General features: G+C 40.9%; 1 protein-coding gene across 1 annotated transcript in view; it reads right to left on the reverse strand.

Moving 5' to 3' along the window:
• The window catches only part of CDKAL1 (CDK5 regulatory subunit associated protein 1 like 1), a 417,324-nt gene that overhangs the window by 276,767 nt on the left and 121,038 nt on the right, over window positions 1-19,519 (reverse strand). Inside the window, exon 6 of the mRNA XM_065628520.1 lies at window positions 9,537-9,633. Coding sequence (XP_065484592.1) covers window positions 9,537-9,633 — 97 coding nt within the window. The remainder of the gene's footprint in view (window positions 1-9,536; window positions 9,634-19,519) is intronic.

Here is a 19,519-nt window from a genome sequence, read left to right on the forward strand (position 1 = left end):
ATTAGAAAAGAGGGACCCTAGAAAAGAGTTCAGGCCTAAGCTGCTGCTCATGGTCTATGAAAGGCCACGGTCACCCAGGCTGTCACCACCTGGGCAGCTCAAACAGCCCCTACGTGCTCCATCTCCCCACCCTCAACTCCAAAATAGTAGATGGTACAGAACATAACAAGAAGCTGAGGATATTGTGAGGGCGAATATTGGGGGAAAAATTAAGGAAGTATTGCAAGGGAAAGAGACTGGAATACGGGAAGAAATTAAAAATACTGTGGTGAAATTTAAGGGAAGACCACCTTGTCCTGGACTTACTTGTGGCACTGTTTGGAAATGGAAGGAGTTTTAGCATTACACTTGCCAAGTGTATCTTACTAGATAAAGCTAAGGGTCCATACACTATAGATATTTTGGTAGAAGGCATCAGCATTAACACTCAAATTCTGGAAGCTGAGATTCTTCCTTCAACTTTCATGCAAAGTGGATATTCTACGTAATGTCTACCTATAGATGTGCATATATGCTTACATATATTGCAGGAAAGCCAAATACAGAAAGCCCTACTTTGCACACTTAAATTAGTTCATAATTTTTCCAAAATATTCCTTTTTAAACACTGCTTCTCTAAGCTGTACATTATATGAAATAGATTCAGTATGATTTTTGCAGTCGTTTCTTTCCCGGTTTGCCTCAAGAGCAAGCACAAAAGCACAAGTTGCAGGGGCTTCAAAAGCAGAACCTGGTCTGCAACAAGGAGCCTGGAACTTGGATCTTTTGCATCTAAGCCATTAAGTCTCTGTGCCCTTAAACCACCGAGTTTGTAATTTCCTGTAAACAAACCTCTGCACAATCATCTCTATTTCACATTCATTTTCCAATCAGTCTAATAGCAGCTTAAAAACAAAAAAACCCAAAACAAACAAAAAAAAAGGCTCATCTGTAGTTGGTGTCTTGGTGTCTGATCTAGAGTTCCTAACTAAAGTCAGTGGGAGTCTGTTCCTTTCCTTGTCTGGATGTTGGATTAAGTCCATGTAAAACAACTTTTTTTTTTTTTTTCTTAAACCTTTTGAAATACAGCTTTTTCTAAACCCAAATCTCTGCCACTTCAGGTTTCTGAATACAGCATATTACTTGTGAATCCTAGAAATTAAGTTATTTAAAGTATCATTAATATTGACATTTTAATCTTATAAAAATATACATTTAAATCATTTTATGCATTACAAACATTCATATGACAGATATACGTCAATATTTAGCAATCTACTCATAAAGAAAGCACACGTTAGCATTTGTGTGGAACACATGTATTTAAGCACTTGCGTACATATCCCTTTTAGATATGGGTTAAAAAATAATGACTTGAGATACTTACATATAGACGTTCTACTTATTTTTTTAAAAATAAAAAAAAAACCTCAAAAACGGAAGTATACAAATTTACAACTATAAATAAAGACAGAAAACACAGTTTTTGCCAAATATATTGCCTAAAATATTATTGCTACATATCTCAATACTAAACTGTTTAAGTTCATCATCATTTTAAAACAAAAGAAACCTGGTTGGTTCCTAACCTGAACCACAATTACATTTTCTTGGATATACAGAGGCCTGCAGGATTCCCTTCTCCACACTTCACTAACTTTACAGGTATTTCTGTTCTGGAGTGGTGTCAAAGGCATCTGCAAACCTTTTTGACCAGAGACCCAATAATGTCTCCACCAGGTATCAGGAAGCCCATGAAGCACAAAGACTTAAGAGTTCTTAGTGGTGTATGAAGGGAAAAGACACTATTCCTCAGTGTTTCTCTGGAATGGACCTGAATAAAATAAACCTTCAGGACTGACAGCAGGTACATTACTGCTGGCTGTAGTTTGTGCACCGTACTTGGCTCCACAGATCTTGTGAGATCTGGTTTCTAGTATAAGCATGTACCATGGTGGGCATTTTATCCATGACAAATCGTTCTCCATTAGGGCCTGGATGGAACAAAAGCTAAGGGCAGACCGGAGCAGGCAGCCGAGCAGGACTACAGAAAACAAACAAACAAACAAGACACTACAAATCAGGGGTGATGCAGAAATCTGGGCTGAGATGGACACAGGACAAGAGCACAGGCAAGGCTCACAGGATGAAGGAGTAACCAAAGCAGGAAGCTGACTGGTCAAAAAGCAAGGAAAAAGAAGAGAGCTGTATCAAAGCATGAAGCCTGAGTTAAAACGAAGACCAGGAAAAAAAAAAAATCTTTGAGCCTTCCTGGTGGGATCAGAGCTAGGCATAAGTAGAGCTCAGCAATCCCATGCATCCAGCCCTTCCACACACAAGGAAGACATGAGGCAATCCACGCTGGGGCTGAAGCTGCAGGTCGCTCCTGAACACACAAGTACAAGCCAGTCACTTTTCAAACCAAGCACCCCCCAGGACAGCCCAGCGCTCCCCTGGGAGACAGAAGCCCTGAGCTCTCCAACTAAGCACAGTAATTAGCAAGAGGAGTACAGAAATGCACGCACAGGCCATTTGTCATCAAAGTCCCCCAGATCCCTTTGTACTGTCACTCTCATGTTCAACAGACGACTGGTGGGTGTAAACAGCCCAAAGACAGGCCTGTGATGTGCTACGTCTGACGTCTCACCCGAGGCAATCTGTGAGTGCAGACAGACGTGCACGTCGAGGATGGTCACACAAATTCTTCCAAGCTCTCAGACATGATCCAAATTGTCTCAGAATCAGTATTAAAATCCTGAAAGTGTTCTGCATGAGATGGACTCCAGAAAAAAAAAAAACAACATAACCTCTAAGAGAGCTCCTATAAACTCTGAATACTCTCAGCAAGCAGTTAAGTGAGAGAGTGCACATTTATTTACCCTGAGATTCTGTACTCTTTAGAAGTCGGTGTGCCTCAGACCAAAGAAAACTATCTAGAAAAGTCCATCCATGAACCTACCACGAAAATAAGAGAAACTTTCTGACATTCTCTTCAGGGAAGCACCAAGACCTCTGCAAAGACCCTGCACTGTCATCTGGGAAGACAAAACCTTGTACGAGATTCACAGTTAAATAAATATACTTTCAGTTTATTGTGTCCACTGAAATATGCAGAGAAGCATTTTGTGGGTAAAGATATTTGGACCAACCTCTTTCTGAAGTGATACGGTCAACGCAAAACAGGAGAGATGGTCTTCAGATGTCCCTTACAACTAAAGCAAGGTAAAAAGTTTTAGACGTCCCAGAAGCAAACAGTTTTATAGTGAAGATATCAAATGTCTTAATGGTCTTTTCTGAGAGAGAAGCCTCTGTGTGCTTCTCTCTGTGGCAGCAGCCATGATAAGAAAATAGAGGGTGGTTGTGAAAACAAGCAGTTCATGAACACCCAATGTTTTCTGGAGAACACAGACTGCCTTTTAATGGAGTCTGCTACCTGGGCATCTAAGACACCCCAGAAAAGCTGTTTGGTACAAGCTGCACCACTGAAAAGGCGATTTGGCCCAACAATGTATTATAAAAAAGGTAGGAATGTGTAAGGCTTCCTGGCAGTCTATGTGATAACAGGTATTCATCTTCTCTCCTCTTGATACAGCCCAGCGATAATTTCCGATGGAGCCAGGGCAGGAAGCATACCAAGACCAGAGGGACGCTGCCCTTTGCCAATTCTGCTGCAGTGCTCATGCTTTCTGGAGTTATGCCACTGCCTGTTAGATAATGGCTATTCTGGTCCCATTTGAAGAAGATTAAATCCTATAAAGCGAGCATTTCAATTTCTTCAGAAAATACCTCCTTATTCTGTGACTTGAACTTTATTCTCAGAAGAGAGTGCCTCCCAGGTGATGAAAAAATCACTGGAGGAGTCAGGAAGCATCTTGACATTCAAATCAGCAGTTTCCTTCAAATTATCTTTTGCTTCTTAGCACAGTGATACCTCAACACATGTGAGTGTAGAGTATGTCACACTCTTTGTTGTCTCCAAATCATAAGATTGTGGAATTATTCCTGCATCTGACATGCCATTTTTTGTAAGTGTTCACAAGGGATCCACATCCCCTGGCTGACAACTGTTTTTTCTGCTGGGGGACTGAGATTAACCTGGCAGAATCAGCAGCAAATAAAAACAAATCAGAGACAAAGCATGAGATCTCTGACACTTGCCACTAGTGACTGTCTTTTGGCCAAGAAGTTTGCGGTTTCACCCTGTGATGAGTCTCAGCTCTCAAAACTACTGACACAGTTACCATCATGGGTTAAAAATGGCAGCCAGGTCCTCCTCACAACCAGGCTTCTCAGGAATCCTCCCCCAAAGCAGTTGCTCCCCACACCCAGCTACCTTCCAGCATGGAAGGGAACATCTTTCCACCACAGAAGGTCTGAAGGTTGAAGCTTCCCGACGTTGACAGGACAGGAACAACCCTCCCAAGGAATTACCCCTGGAGCCTCCCCAAACTGTCCTTCCCCTGGCATCATGACTGAGCTCCCCAGAGACAGAAATTTCTCAGGGGGTAGCACAAGCAATGTGTAAGCATAGAATCACAGAATGTCCTGAGTTGGAAGGGACCCAAAAGGATCATTGATTCCAACTCCTGTCCCTGCACAGGACAGCCCCACAGTTCACACCGTGTGTCTGAGGCCTTGTCCAGTCTCTTCCTGAACACTGTCAGGCTTGGGGCCGTGACACCTCCCTGGGGAGCCTGTTCCAGTGCTCCACCACCCTCTGGGGGAAGAACCTTTTCCTCATGTCCAACCTAAACCTCCCCTGGCACATCTTCCTGCCATTCCCTCGGGTTCTGTCACTGGTCACCAGAGAGAAGAGACCAGCACCTGCCCCTCCTGCTCCCCACGTGAGGAAGCTGTAGACTGTGATGAGGTCTCCTCTTAGTCAAGTACATCAAGTATCAGAAAGTGACTATCAAAAAAGATATTGAAGCCAGTAAAGGAGTGACAAAGACTTGAAATACCAAAGACTAGAAACGTTAACTGAAAAAACACCGCAAAACAAACAAAAACCTTAGCCAACGGCTGAGAGAAACTGAGGACAGGGTAGAGCTTGCTTGCACAGCATGAGGCTACTGCTGAAGCAAACGTCAGCATTCAGCTGCTTATGAACACCCTTGGCATGAGCATACATACACATACGTAACTACTCGAAGCAAAGCAATCTTTTTTTCTCATCTAGGGAAAATCCTACCCATCTTTGATTTTCAATCACATACATAAGAAACAAATTGGTTACTACACGGATAAATTAATCTTAGATTACTACAAACTCCTACTAGTAATCCTACAGATTATAAATCCAGTTCACTAACTCTCAGTTTCATCTCACCTCTTGTAGGCAGCTCTGTCAGATGTTAAAAGCCTACTCAGCCTATCCCATAACTAAAGCCAGTAAAAGGGAAATATATGGCTTCAAAAGTCACTTCAGATCTTCTAAAAATCTAAGTTATCTTAGAGATAATTATCTTCATTGACCATAAAGGGAGCTGAGCAAAACAGACTCTCAAATTACAGTACACTTAGGCAACATAAATCCAGGCCTTAATATGTAACTTCAAAAGGCATGTGACTAGACACTGTGGCTTCAGAGGGATAACATCTGTGTTTAAAACCCTTGCTGACAACAGTGACCATAGTAATGGGCCATATTCTGGTTTAAGAAGGTATTCTGAGAGTAGGCTCTACACAAACTTCAAAGGGAAGGAGGCTACCCCAGAAAAGCCCATAAACAACTAATTTTTATTGCTAAACACTGACACAGCTTAAGTATAATTCTTTTCTAAATTAATTCCTACACCTTTTGATTCATAGGACAGTACATAATTGCTGTGGAAAAGAATAGTTCCTGTTTGCATGTTCAGTTTTCAGTTTAAAAGCAGGTGCTTAACCACAATTCTTTCCCGACTTTCCAGGTTAAAGTGTCATATCTGAATATTAGCATGGCAATTCAAAAGTCGAGGTCAACCAACGGAGTGGTACTGACAGAGCTTGAATTTTGCACAAAAACATTCTTGGCTGTAAGTTACAGAAGAACAGTGTGCACCTGTTCCCAAGCTTTCAGCCCGCTTCCCAAGAAGCTCTGCTAATTCACATAGTTCAAAATAAAATTCCATCGAATTTATCTTTCATGAAGTACACACTGGATATTTGCATTTATGCAAGGCTCCAGTTTAAGGGCAGCAGAGAGGCCTGCAATCTTTAACGCAGTCTGACCTTACAAACACCGCAAGGTAGGTAAGTATCATTACCTCTGTTTTGCAAACACCGTTGAAACTTGTATGAATGGAACATCAGAAATATCATATATCATCCTCATTTAGGACACCAAAGCAGTAGAGATGTACAAGCGTTTGGCATGTTGCTAAAATTACACTGATTTTCTTTCACAGTGGCACTGCTAAAGCTCTGCTCACTGAAGGGTTTTACTAATGGAGAACTAAGGCACATTACATTTAAAAATGTATGCCAGTTACAGATGTACAGCTTGAAAAGTCAAGTGCCTAGTTTTTTTAATGTACTTAGCATTTTTTTATACTGAACCATTTACTTTATAGCAGTGCTCTTAGGGTTAACATGCTGCTACTGGGACTTCTCAGCACTTCCACTAATCACACTCCACGGTTTCAAACTGGATATTAAAAAAAAAAAAAAAAAATTACCTCGAGCTTGCCTCAAAGTAGAGCAGCCACAGAAAAAGGTTATTTGGAGGTCAGGGGAATGCAGGGAGCCCCTGCAGAGAGGTTTTCATGGCTACATGCTTCTCCTAGAAGCAGTGATTTCAGGCCCAACTCTGGCCAAGGAATCTGCAGTAACTACCATGCACAGGATCTGCACCTTCTGACTCGGAGCGCAGCAGCAGACGGGGGGATTACAGCCTTGGTGACACTGGATATATTTTGCTCAGATGAAAGAATGGGCTGAAACGCTTCCCTTGGGAAATGGATGTACAGCAGAGATGATAGACAACTGATCTTTGATGCTGTTATGTTACAATGGGAAAGATGAGGAAGGAAGGAGAATTAGGGTTGACATTCCCCTTCAGCAAGTCAAGAGATTCACTCATCTGCGGAGCTATTGTATGCCTTTAATGGGATACGTATGTATGTCCACTAAGTCTGATGATTTCAAAGTACAGATACATGGTGCTTGTGAAGCATCTTAAGGCCCATGAACCCTTAGCCAACTGGCCAGGGTTCCAACACACAGCATCACTTGAACACCAAATATTTTAAAATGCCAGGCAAAGAAACAAAACTTCTAATCTGATTCCAGTGGTTCAGTTTATCAGTGGGAAAAATGGTTTTGCGTGTCTTTGTATGGAACTCAGGAAGCGAGGAAACACTACAACTACCTACATCCATTCATGAGTTCCAGAACATAACCTGTCTGCTAAATCTTTAATTCCCCCAGTACTTCCCTATAATGCCCTCAAAATAATCAGCACAGACAAAGTCACATATCCTTTTTTTAGCAACTACCTACTACCTAAAGCTTCCCCCTTCCTGAAAACAGCTCCTTCACTTTGCCATGTCATGTTACATTTTGCCTTATATCCCGCCTATGGCAACCCACATTATTTTTAAAAAGTGGCAATGACTCTAAAGAAACAGAAAAGCACAGTAACATCACAAACAGTAATAGGGATATGAAGCTGCCTTTCCTTCCCTTCTGTCCAAATCAAGTAATTAATACAGAACAGTGTAAGTCCTCTGTTTCTCAAGTGCACATCAAAGCAACTCGAGTTCTCTGGTAGTTACATCACAACTTCCTCCTCTGTCATAACAAGACGAGCCGAAGAGCCCTCTGACACACTGACTACTTCAGAAAGCCACCCCAAGGGAGTTGTAATTACTGGTAAATAACCACATTCTCAGACAACACTTTTCTAAAAAAAAAAAAAAAGGCAAAAAAAAAAAAAAAAAAAGGCAAGCAGAGCTTACCTAAGCAACAGTAAATCAACTCTATCTCTCAGCCAAGTTGAAGATGAGACCAAACTGGTGGTGAAGCAAGATTTCCAAAACTGTACTCTTAATGCTTAAAATTTTAGAGCAGAATCAATATCCTACTGCTGACAGAACATTTTCTATTTCTCAATTCTGTCAAAACTGCCTTTCAAAAGTATTTTGCAATGGTCAGATAAAAACTCTTATCCTTTAAATACAGTCACCCCGTCACATAGTGTCTTTGTAAAATGAGAAGAAAATCTTCAATATACAAACTGAAAACATGGACAAAATCTGCTCTTTGCTTTGCTTCTGTTAATAGTTATGCCTAAAGTTTAAGACCTTTCTGAGCTGAAGCATCTGTTACTTAAAGAACAGTAACTTTTACCACAGCAATGACATTTAGAAGACAGTGTCCTTGCTGCAAAGATCACATTTCAGTATTTTCAGATCCAATTCAAAGGTACCTGAGAACACTGCATTACCAGCCCAATTGAACTAGTAGAAATTTTTCTGTAATAAATAAAAAACTGCAGATATTTTCACTAACCACTGGTTCTAGGTAGCAAAATGAAGAGGCTAATTTTCAGAAATTACGTGTTACCTACTTTACTTCTAAATTACTTCGAACAACTGCGTCTTGTATGATCTTCTAATGAAAGAGAAAGCTTTGGAACACTTTTGTTGATCTTGTTCCTACAAAATCTTAGTTTCAGCTTGAGTTCATGACACTGAAGTGGAAACATGTCGACCTCTTTAGAATTTTAATGCAGCAATGATGCTGCACAGTCATCTGTTCTGACTTAATGTCATACAGGACAGCTTCACTGTAATTCTCACACACTGGATCCAATGGCAGTGCTTCAACTCAAACATGCTTTTTACAAATTCATCCAGTTTCACTCTAAAGGCTTGAACAATGAAGAAACTCTCAGCTTGTGCGTTGACTCCTGGATTTTCATGACTATTTTACAAAGGTGATTCAATTATACAATAGTACTTCATCCCAAAGGATACTGAAGGCACTTTACTAACTGAATTAAGTCAAAAGCTCTCTGGTCAATGGTGCAATGTAAAGCTTGGTAACTGTTTAACAACTCAGTCACCGGTGGATTTAACTCTTCAGACTCCCTCAAATTTAGACAAAATAATCATTGCTATTTGCCATTCTGCTTAATAGCATGAAGTAAAAAAAACACTGCTCAGCTGCACCCGTGCAATTTATATGCTCGTCTTTTAACACTTCTTCCATTGATTTTAACAAAGGGTGTATTTCTTCATCTTAAACCAAATAAACTGTGACATTTTAAAGAATATGGTAATGGATGTCTTCATCATCCTGGATGACACCTGGATGTTTTCAGGCTACAAAGGGCGCTGGAATTCAGTTCCACCAACAGTATCCCTTTCCTTTTCCCCTTGTGCCACAACCAAACCAAATCACCCTGGATGCAAGAAGGCTTAAGTGCTGTACAATGCAAGAAGACTAACAGGGGAGGTACCAAGCTTCTCTGCTGCTTTTCCAAGAGAAAGTCAACAAAGCCTATATATGGACACTGACCTACCAAAAACATTTATGAAAACCTTTGGTTTCTAACTGATAAAGATACATACCCCTATAATACTCAAGCCTTTCAGGTAGTCTTGACGAGGTTGGGCTTGTGGAACACACCCTGCTACAACCACTTTCTTCTTCCCTTCTTGGGCTTTCCTAAAGAGGGACAGACAGATGGTACGTTAATATTTTGAAAACTGATCATTTTCAACAAGTTGTCATATTGTGCATGTGGCACACGAAAGCAACAACAATGAAAACATTCCCAAACTGGAAGCAGCTTGTAGACGTTTGAACCTCAAACAAACCAACACACCAGAAGAAGCCCCTATGAAACTCTCAGGCTACAGCACACGTGCCTCAGTGTGGGCAGTGTCTACAGAGGCCATTACCACTGTGCAACTTGGACAGAAGTACAACCTTGAAAGCCCTAATCAAGTTCAGTTATCCTTTATTTGCCACAACGACAGCAGAGAAGCTGGGTCAAGAAAAATGGGGCAGATATATTAAGTGCAGTTCAAGAAAAGTTACACCAAATGCAAGAAACAGCCAATGCAGACAGGACCTGCTAGCCTACAACATAAGCATTTACATAGTACCAGGCAGAAACAACCAGTTACATCAGTGTTCTGACATTTACTTCGAAATGTTTAATTTTAAAGGTGCATTTACTTAAAAATATTTAAGTACATGTTTACTTAAAATCATATCGAGCATTTTCAAGCTTTAACTGCTTGCCTTTGGCAGAGAAACATTTGTCTGGATACTAATTTACATGACTCCTTAGCTTTGATTCTACCTTAGCACCAAGCAGGAAACCAAAACACTAAGATTAAATGGTTAACACTGTTCATTTCATTAGTAATATTTTGACTCACTTTGAATTCAATACTGAATACCAAGCTGTTGCTACATCTTGAAACTACAGGGAGCCCTGCACAAAACTATTAGCTCCATACAAAACTGTGAGATGGAAAACCTGCTTATGTCCATTAAACTTTGAAGATCATCCATTAACACATTAACCCAACATGACTACTGCATTATAATGTGCAAAACAGTAAAGAAGAGAAGCACTGAATGACTTCAGCAGATTTGCTAGGTCTGACATATTATGGGTTGCTCTAAGAACGATCTTTCACACTTGCATGCTGTATCATAACCTCCTGGCAGACTTCTGTCAAACTGGAACCTTGTAAATCCATATTTTCTCAAGCAATATAAGGATTCATGAAGTGTTGCCTGTTATGTTGGAACGGGCTAAGACATGTCATAACATTTTTCAGAAAAATTATCTTCTCCAAAATACACAATTGCTTCAGCAATTTTATACTTTTCAGCTTGCCCGAGCTGTCCCCAAACTGAATTCCCTCGAGAAAGCGACGCTCAACAAGCACAAGGATGCTGTCCTAAGTATCTGGTCATACCCAGCAAATGCAAGTTTAACAAAAAAACCCCACCAGACTGGTACCACACACAGTTCCACTACTCACAATTTTCACTTCATGCGCATAATAAGGACAAATTTATTTGCAAATTATAGCTCAAATGAAATCTCACAAGAACACACAAACTGTAATATTAAAGGAGATCACAGGCCATCTTGCCAAATACCTTGTGTTGGCTGCTGCACTAAAATGAAGTATTTGGAAATAAAATATTAATTATCATATACACAGACAAGTGCGAAATAACAGGAAAACGTATTGCGCCTATTACCTCATACCTAACATAAATGTAGCAAATCTCTATAAAATATTCAATTTTGTTTTAGTTGGGCTTTCAGGAAATCTTCAGGTATTCATCGTACAGAGCCTCATTGGTCTTCTACTTGCATGCTAAGGTGTATAATACAAATGCAAATCCTTTCATCTCTTCCTTGATAATATTTCTGTGGATAAAGAACTATGCTGAAAAGCTCATTTAATATATTTCTTAGGCAGGGAACCTAGCAACACGTCTCTGAAATCTGCAATCTTCTTTCAGTGGTAAATATTTAAGGGTTTTGCAAAACTTCAATAGAGGTCACCTACTTCTACATATCCAGTAAAAAAAAAAAAAAAAAAATTAAAAAATCCTACTTCATGCATTACCTAAAAATGTCATATAGCGCCATGTGACACTCCAGTAACTCAGAGGATAAAAATCGCTACTTATATAGTCTAAGAGACTCAACCTAATGCCTTGAGGCAAGACAATAAGACCTGTCTCCAGCAAACAAAGCACACATCCCTGGGCAACTCTGCATCTGGTATAATCTGCTGCGAGCAACAGCCGTCTCCATCCACTTGAAAACCTGTGAGCACTACAGAAGAAAAAGCTTTTATTCAAGTCTTTTTATCCAAGGGGGGAAAAAAAAAAAAAAAAAAAAGAGTTTCCCTTGACACATTAAATGGCATTTTAATGTTATTTCACAGCTGTAACATTTTGCCATATCTTCTGGGACTATGACTGGAGCTAGGGGGAAAAAAGTTATACTGAATATTCTTCATAATAAGCACTGCCTTCACTTTTAAAAAAGTTGTACAGGTCTCTACAGAATAAAGAATTTCGTACACTGAGATTGTTTTTCCTTTAAAATGCAATTAAGTGGAAATGTCAGAACTAAATTTTCAATCATAGTCAATTTTGATTACATCCATAATACACTGTACAGTCTGTTGTGAAGCCCATCATACATGAAAAAACATCGTAAGGAAATTATGAAAATTTGCCTTATTTTCAAGAAACCTCTTCTCAAAATATGCTTTCTAGTACTATATCGTCAGCTCCTTTTGATATTGTTTAATGAGCTCTCCTCAGATTAACAAAAGCCTACAAAAATTATTCTTCAGAAATCTAGTTAGCCCAGCAACTGTATTAGAGAAGTCTTTATCCTTCAAAAACATGAACAGTAGTGAGAGAAATACTTCACGGAATCCAGTAGGTAGTATGAATACATACATCTTCCTTTTTATACACCCTTTATATTTTTCAGTTACATGAACCTTATCTTGAACTTTCAATTTAACTGACTCAGGAAATATTTTCTAGAAATACACACTTTTCTAAAATCTACCTGTAAGATACACATCTGAATGGAAATGTAATTAAAGCAACTCTTTTTTAAATAAAGAAATTATTTGGGCTACTTCCTAAGTAACAGGTGGGGAACAAAAAACAAGGGAGAAACAATGGGGGCACGAACAAAAGTACTACATACAGTAGAGGACTCATGCAAGATTCATAGTGAGATCACAGATTATACTCCATTGCAATGCCATTGCACAGATATAGCCAATGCAACTATAATTGCACTACCAAACTTAATAAGTTCAATGTATTCTGCTTTTTACAACGCAAATTTGAGAATGCAACTAGGATGGGGAGAAACTTCTGCCTTGCTTATGTGCACTTTATTTTGTTAAGAACCTGCCCAAACTCGAAGATTCTGCTCACAATTTTACATGACCTGGTGTTGCACGGTTCCTCTACTTTTCTGAGCTCCAAGAAAATTTGGTCAGCAACACAACAAAGATAAAGAAATGCCCCTCATCCTCCAAAAACGACCCCTACGAGCCTTTGCTACATCAGCCCTGTGTGTATAGTGATGCTGCCAGAACCGTGTCAGCCAGCGCAGGATGCTCTGCCACTTTTTCATGACTCACACAGCTGCTCAAGGTGGAATCACCACAGGAAAAAAATTAGGGACCTTTCCCAGAGGGTCAAATCTAAGGGAAGCAATTAAAAAAAAGTGAGAGTAGATAAGATGGGCTAATTTCAATGGAAGGCAGTCTGTGACCTCAAAAGTAATTGTTAACTTGCTCTTTGCTAGAGAGAGACAAGAGAAGAGAGACAAGAGAAGCCAGGTCATCACTGCTCGCTTCACTTTCCACAGAGCTGCCTGTGGGACTTTTATAAGCTGTGAACTCTTATGTGAATGACTCTTGGCTTTCAGAGAGCCACTGTTACTGCTCACCAAGGTGTCGCAGCTGCACAGGAAAGCATGGAAGACATCTGAAATCAAAAGCAGTCTGTTCTGCAGCGAGCAAAGCTGGCGAACTACAGACTGGTCAGCAGGAAACATGCAATTCATAAGGTGTTGCTCAAGTACCAGACATGTGAAACCAAGCATTATATCTAAACCACTCAATTTTCTTCCTCTAAAACCCATTGCTGGTGGAATTAAATAATGAAGAAGCATTTACACAATGAGCAGAAGGCTGCTTGCACCAGAACGACTAAGTATCACTCAAATATAAGTAAGAGAAGAAGCATGAGCAGAATTTTCAGTAAAAGCAATAGATTAGGGGAGAAAGTGCTTTACAGTGAGCTCGTTAAGCTTTGCATTGTTTGTAGTTGGGAAATGTTCATAAAATAATAAGAGGAACTATTTCTAATGCTAAAGTAAACCAAGGAGTAGCTTTCTTGTCTGAAATGAAAATGAAAGTATTTCAACCAGAATCCTATTAGGCAGGACAACTGACCATACTGTCAAGTAAGCTTTTACATCAATGAATGAGTTATTTCTACCAAGTACAGTTCTCATCTCCACATTGTTGTACCAGCACAAACCTGAAGACTTTCACATTAAGACGTATATAGCTAAATTGAATTGTGCAATGCACCAGTGTAGTCTATTCATGTCATTCTCATGACCTTCTGTTATGCAAAATCCACAACACCCCTTATCAGGTATTTTAGAAAGCTGTGAAGCCATAAATCAGCACGTGTCTAGAAATGTTAGTGTATATGAAAAAGTTCTGCTGAGGCAGCTCTAGCTGAATATAGTATGAGCTGGGCATCTGATGAGATCAAGCTGACAAAGGTTGTAAAAAGTAGAATTGGGGAGATACTACTTTCCAGGCTGTAGGAATGTCATCGTGATGTCTCTGGGGAAAAAGAAATGCTATTTGGCTAAAGATTCAAATGTGTGAAAGATCTTTCAACTGTCCCATCTGCTGAATTAATCAGTAGGAAGCCACAAGTTTTAAAGAGAGCACACCATCCCTGGAATGAAGATATGGTGCCTATCTAGCATCTGGAATACATTCCTGAAAATCCATAAAAACACATAGCTATTTTCTGTTTGAAAAACTACAAACGGTAACTTAAACTGTGGCTTTACAGACTCTGAGCCAATCTAATATCTCATTACTACCCCAAAGGCTTGCTTCCCATCCTCCCTGTCTGCTGTTGCTGCTCCTACTTTTCTCCATCTCCAACCCCTCCTCTTTCTCATTTCTGGCCACCTGGTATCACTCCTCCTCTGCTCCAAGCTCTGCAGCTCACTGGACCCTTCCAGGGCCACATTTAACTCACTGATACAGGAGAAACTTATTGAGCCAAATTTGGGGTTTTCATACCATTTTATTCCATTAAGTTAGCTCATGGGAGAACAGCTGCAGTAGAGCCAAAACAAAGGTCAAGGGAAAGCTCTTGGGAAGGAAACAGAAAGAAAAGGACATGAGAACTCCATGTTTCATCTAGGGTGAGCTTGACAAGTCTCGTGAAACCTTTGAGGTCACAATATACTGAGCAGCATGTGTGAATAAAAAAAGGACATAAACTCATACATACTGTACTTCAGAGGCTGAGGACAGGCCCATAGTCAAAGGCATGTGGCAAACCTGAGGAAAATTTGTAAGCATTATAAATTAGAGCAGAACCACTCAAATCTACTTATGCCTGTCAGCTTCCTTGTACACTTGCAGAACCCCTAAAGAATTACCATATTTTCCCTTTTGACGAGGCATGAAAAGACCATCACATCATAGAATAGTTTTGGTTGGAAGGGACCTTCAAAGGTCATCTAGTCCAACCCCCCTGCCATGAGCAGGGACATCTTCAACTGGATCAGGTTGCTCAGAGCCCCATCCAGGCTGGCCTTGAATGTCTCCAGGGATGGGGCATCTACCACCTCTCTGGGCAACCTGTGCCAGCATTTCACCACCCTCATTTTAAAATATGTCTTCCTCATGTCTAGCCTGAATCTCCCCTCCTTTAGTTTAAAACCATCATCCACCGTCCTACTGCAAGAGGCTCTGGTTAAAAGTCTGTCCCCATCTTTCTTATAGGCCCATTTTAAGTACTGAAAGGCTGCAATAAGGTCTCCCTGGAGCCTTCTCTTCCCCAGGCTGAACAATCCCAACTCTCTCAGGCTGTCCTCAGAGGAGAAGTGTTCATCCTCTGATCATTTTGGTGGCCTCCTCTGGCTCCTCTCCAACACGTCCAGGTCTTTCCTGTCCTCAGGACACCCGTGCTGGATGCAGGACTCCAGCTGCGGTCTCACCAGAGCAGAGGGGCAGAATCACTTCCCTCGACCTGCTGGCCATGCTCCTTTTAATGCAGCCTAGGGTACGATTTGTCTTCTGGGTTGCAAGCACACATTGCCGGCTCATGTCCAGTCTTTCATCCACCCATACCCCCAAGTCCTTCTCTGCAGAGCTGCTCTCAATCCCTTCATCTCCCAGCCTGTATTGATACCGGGGCTTGACCTGACCCAGGTGCAGGACTTTGCACTTGGCCTGTTGAGCCTCATGAGCTTTGCATGGGCCAACTTCTCACGCTTGTCCAGATCCCTCTGGATGGCATCACGTCCCTCAGGGGTGTCAAATGCACCACTCAGCTTGGTGTCATCTGCAAACTTGCTGAGGGTGCCCTCAATCTCATTGTCTATGTCATTGATGAAGATATTAAACAGTACTGGTCCCAGTACAGACCCCTGAGGGACACCACTTGTCACCAATGTCCATCCAGACATTGTGCCATTGACCATTACTCTCTGGGTGTGACCACCCAGCCAATGCCTCATCTGCCAAACAGTCCACCCATCAAATCCATACGTCTACAATTTAGAGAGAAGAGTGTTGGGAGGATGGTGTCAAAGGCTTTATAGAAGCCCAGACAGACGACATCCGTAGCCCTTCCTTCATCCACTGATGTGGTTACTCCATTGTAGAAGGCCACTAGGTTGGTCAGGCAGGACATGCCCTTGGTGAAGCTGTGCTGGCAGTCTCAAATCACCCCTGTGTCCTCCATGTGCCTTAGCACAGCTTCTAGGAGGATTTGTTCCATGATCTTCCCAGGCACAGAGGTGACACTGACAGGTCAGTAGTTCCTGGGGTCCTCCTTTCTACTCTTTGTAATAACGGGTGTGAAGTTTCTCTTTTTCAGTTCACCAGGGACTTCACCTGACTGCCATAACTTCTCAAATATCACGGAGAGTGGCTTGGCAACTACATCAGCCAATTCCTTCAGGACTCTGGGATGCACCTCGTCAGGTCCCATGGACTTATGTATGCTCAGGCTCCTCAAGTGGTCACCAACCTGATCTTCTCTTACAGTGGGAGAGACTTTGCTCCCCCAGTCCCTGTCTTGTAGTTCATTCACTCGAGAGGAGTGGCAAGAGGGCTTGACAGTGAAGACTAAGGTAAGAGAGTTGTTGAGTACCTCAGTCTTCTCCTCATCCATTATTACCAGTTTGTCAGTAGTGTTTCTTTGGGGAGGTGGGGGAGCAGGGGTGGAGTAGGTGGGTACACCTTCTTCAACCATCCTTTTCTGGCTGACATATCTGTGGAAGCCCTTATTACTATTCTTTGTGTCCCCTGCCAAGTTCAGATGCAGTTGTGCCTTGGCCCTCCCGACCCCATCCCTACACACCTGGGCAGCAGCCCTACACTCCTCCCAGGAAACAGTGAATCAAAAAAAAAAAAAAATCACTCTAGATGGAAGTTTTTCTTGATCAATGCATGTAGACAACTATAAAAATTAAATATACTCCATTCTTCAAATAAAATATTCACAACTCTTTAGATTCTTACCTGCTCACTGAAGTTAAATCACTTAAGACCATAATTAGGCAAATGCCTAATTACTGTCTTAGATAAGGTTGTCTTCCTGCAGTAGGGCCTTTATTACTGAGTCTCCACTCAAAACCTTTAACATACTTCAGTAAAATCTGCAAAAAACCCCCGCCTCTTTCCTTGAACTCTGTTCAAGGCAAATACTAAACACCAAACATCTATCAAGACACTCCTAATCAGACATGCTAGACTAGATTATGTCTCCATTTGTGACCAAGGCAGATTTATAATTTAGTTCAGCAGGTTGATTGGTCTTCTGGTAATTCCTGCAAGTTTAAGTGTAACACAAAAATAATATCTGACAATGTCTTCCATAATTAATATTTCATTTATCTACTTGTGGGATTGAAGAAAGGAGAAATGATTAATTATTTTCTTATTAGTACTAGTTTAAAGTACACGTATGAAGCCCAAAGTGTGTATCAGCAAACCTCACAAAACTTCAGCTGGCCCCAGCACTGACTGCCTTTTCTTCCCCCTCTCCTTTCACTTTTGATCTTTAGCGCTCTGTTGACAGCATGAGTAACTAACTCTGAACTTCTTTGAGACACAGAGTACCAGTTATATTGAAGTTCTGGCAATGCAGCCCTGCAAAAGCAGAGGCTGCTGGTAGCCAGACCACCAGAGAAGAGCTGCAGGTGCCAAAAGCTGGAATTACCTTTAATAAAACCAAAACAAAAGAGTTTCTGCATATCCTTGAAGCTTTATGTCCTTTAGAATGGACATGACAGGTTGTAGTAAGGTTCTAAAAATATCACCCTGTCTTCCTACATCTCCAGTTCCATGCTAGCATTTCTTCAGCAAGGATCTAAGGAAATCAGAGTGTTGAGAGAGCTTTCAGAAGCAGCAGAAATAGCACCAAACCTACAGCAGTAATTTTGTCCTTTCTCTTTACCTTCTACCACGACTTTCCTCTTTCAAGTGCAACCAGAGGGAGGTGGAGCACTGGAACAGGCTCCCCAGGGAGGTGTCACGGCCCCAAGCCTGACAGCGTTCAAGAAGAGACTGGACAACACCCTCAGACACACGGTGTGAGCTGTGGGGTTGTCCTGTGCAGGGACGGGAGTTGGACTCGATGATCCTTGTGGGTCCCTCACAACTCAGGACATTCTATGATTCCTCTGTTCTTTCTACACATATTCCTGAAGGACTCTAATATTCTGTCATAGCATTTGTGGCATATCTCTCCTTTATGTTTTTTTAACTGACCGTTTATTCTACTTTACCTTCCCAATCTTCACATTTGTAGCTCTAATTCATCTCTTTAAACATAAAAGAAGTGTAGTTTAGAGCATACTTTTATTGTAATTAATATGTGAAATACTACACTGCTTCTCAGGTTCAAAGTCCTGGCAGGCTTCAAGTTACACACATGCATGGCCAATGGCTGTAATATAAAACCTGTTGATACAATGGCTAAAAAATGAACTTAGTGTTGAACAAAAATTAAATAATCTGATTTTTTTTCCCCAGATGTGTAGAGGTGTAATATGCTTCTCAGTAACAGACTAACTATAAAATTATAAAAGGATCATCAAGAGAAATCAAGAGGCTGCTGTTCTAGAAACTATTACAAGTACTTTCCTCCTTTTTTGTTCCTCCCCTCTCCCTAAATATAACACATCAGGTTCTACCAGGTAAGGAAGGTGAAGTCCAAAAAAAAGGGTGCAGAATTTACATGGACTAAACAGACAGAGCAGTATGTGGTAGAGACAATATTGTTCTACTGAGTCATCAGAACAAAACCGCTGAAGGTTTCTATGCTGCGTCTGACATGAGACATTCTGATAAAAAGTCAAGGATAACAAAGGAACTAAGAACCAACTCATTTTCTCTTGAACACCACCAGAGCAGCTGAGGAAGAAAAGCCACAGACCTGAAAGGCAGCCAAAATTCTGACCATCAAGGCTTTTTGATACTCAAAATCAGGTAGCTATGACTACTACATGGAAGAAAAAAAAAAAAAAAGAAAGAAAGAAAGAAAAAGAAACCACTGAAATCTTGTCAAGAGACACACCAAATATAGTTTTCATCGTATATGCACAGAAGAGTGTCAGAAGCTATCCAACAAAGGGAACAAAATTCAATGAAGTAATTTTTCAAAACAGTAAGCTGTCTGTACTTTTTCCTTTCTGGAAACATTATGTGACCAACCACACTGTGCCTAGTATTTGTCAGGAATTCTGCAATTGTTAAGG

The sequence above is a fragment of the Caloenas nicobarica genome, chromosome 2 (assembly GCF_036013445.1).
Source record: "Caloenas nicobarica isolate bCalNic1 chromosome 2, bCalNic1.hap1, whole genome shotgun sequence".
Classification (NCBI taxonomy): Eukaryota; Metazoa; Chordata; class Aves; order Columbiformes; family Columbidae; genus Caloenas; species Caloenas nicobarica.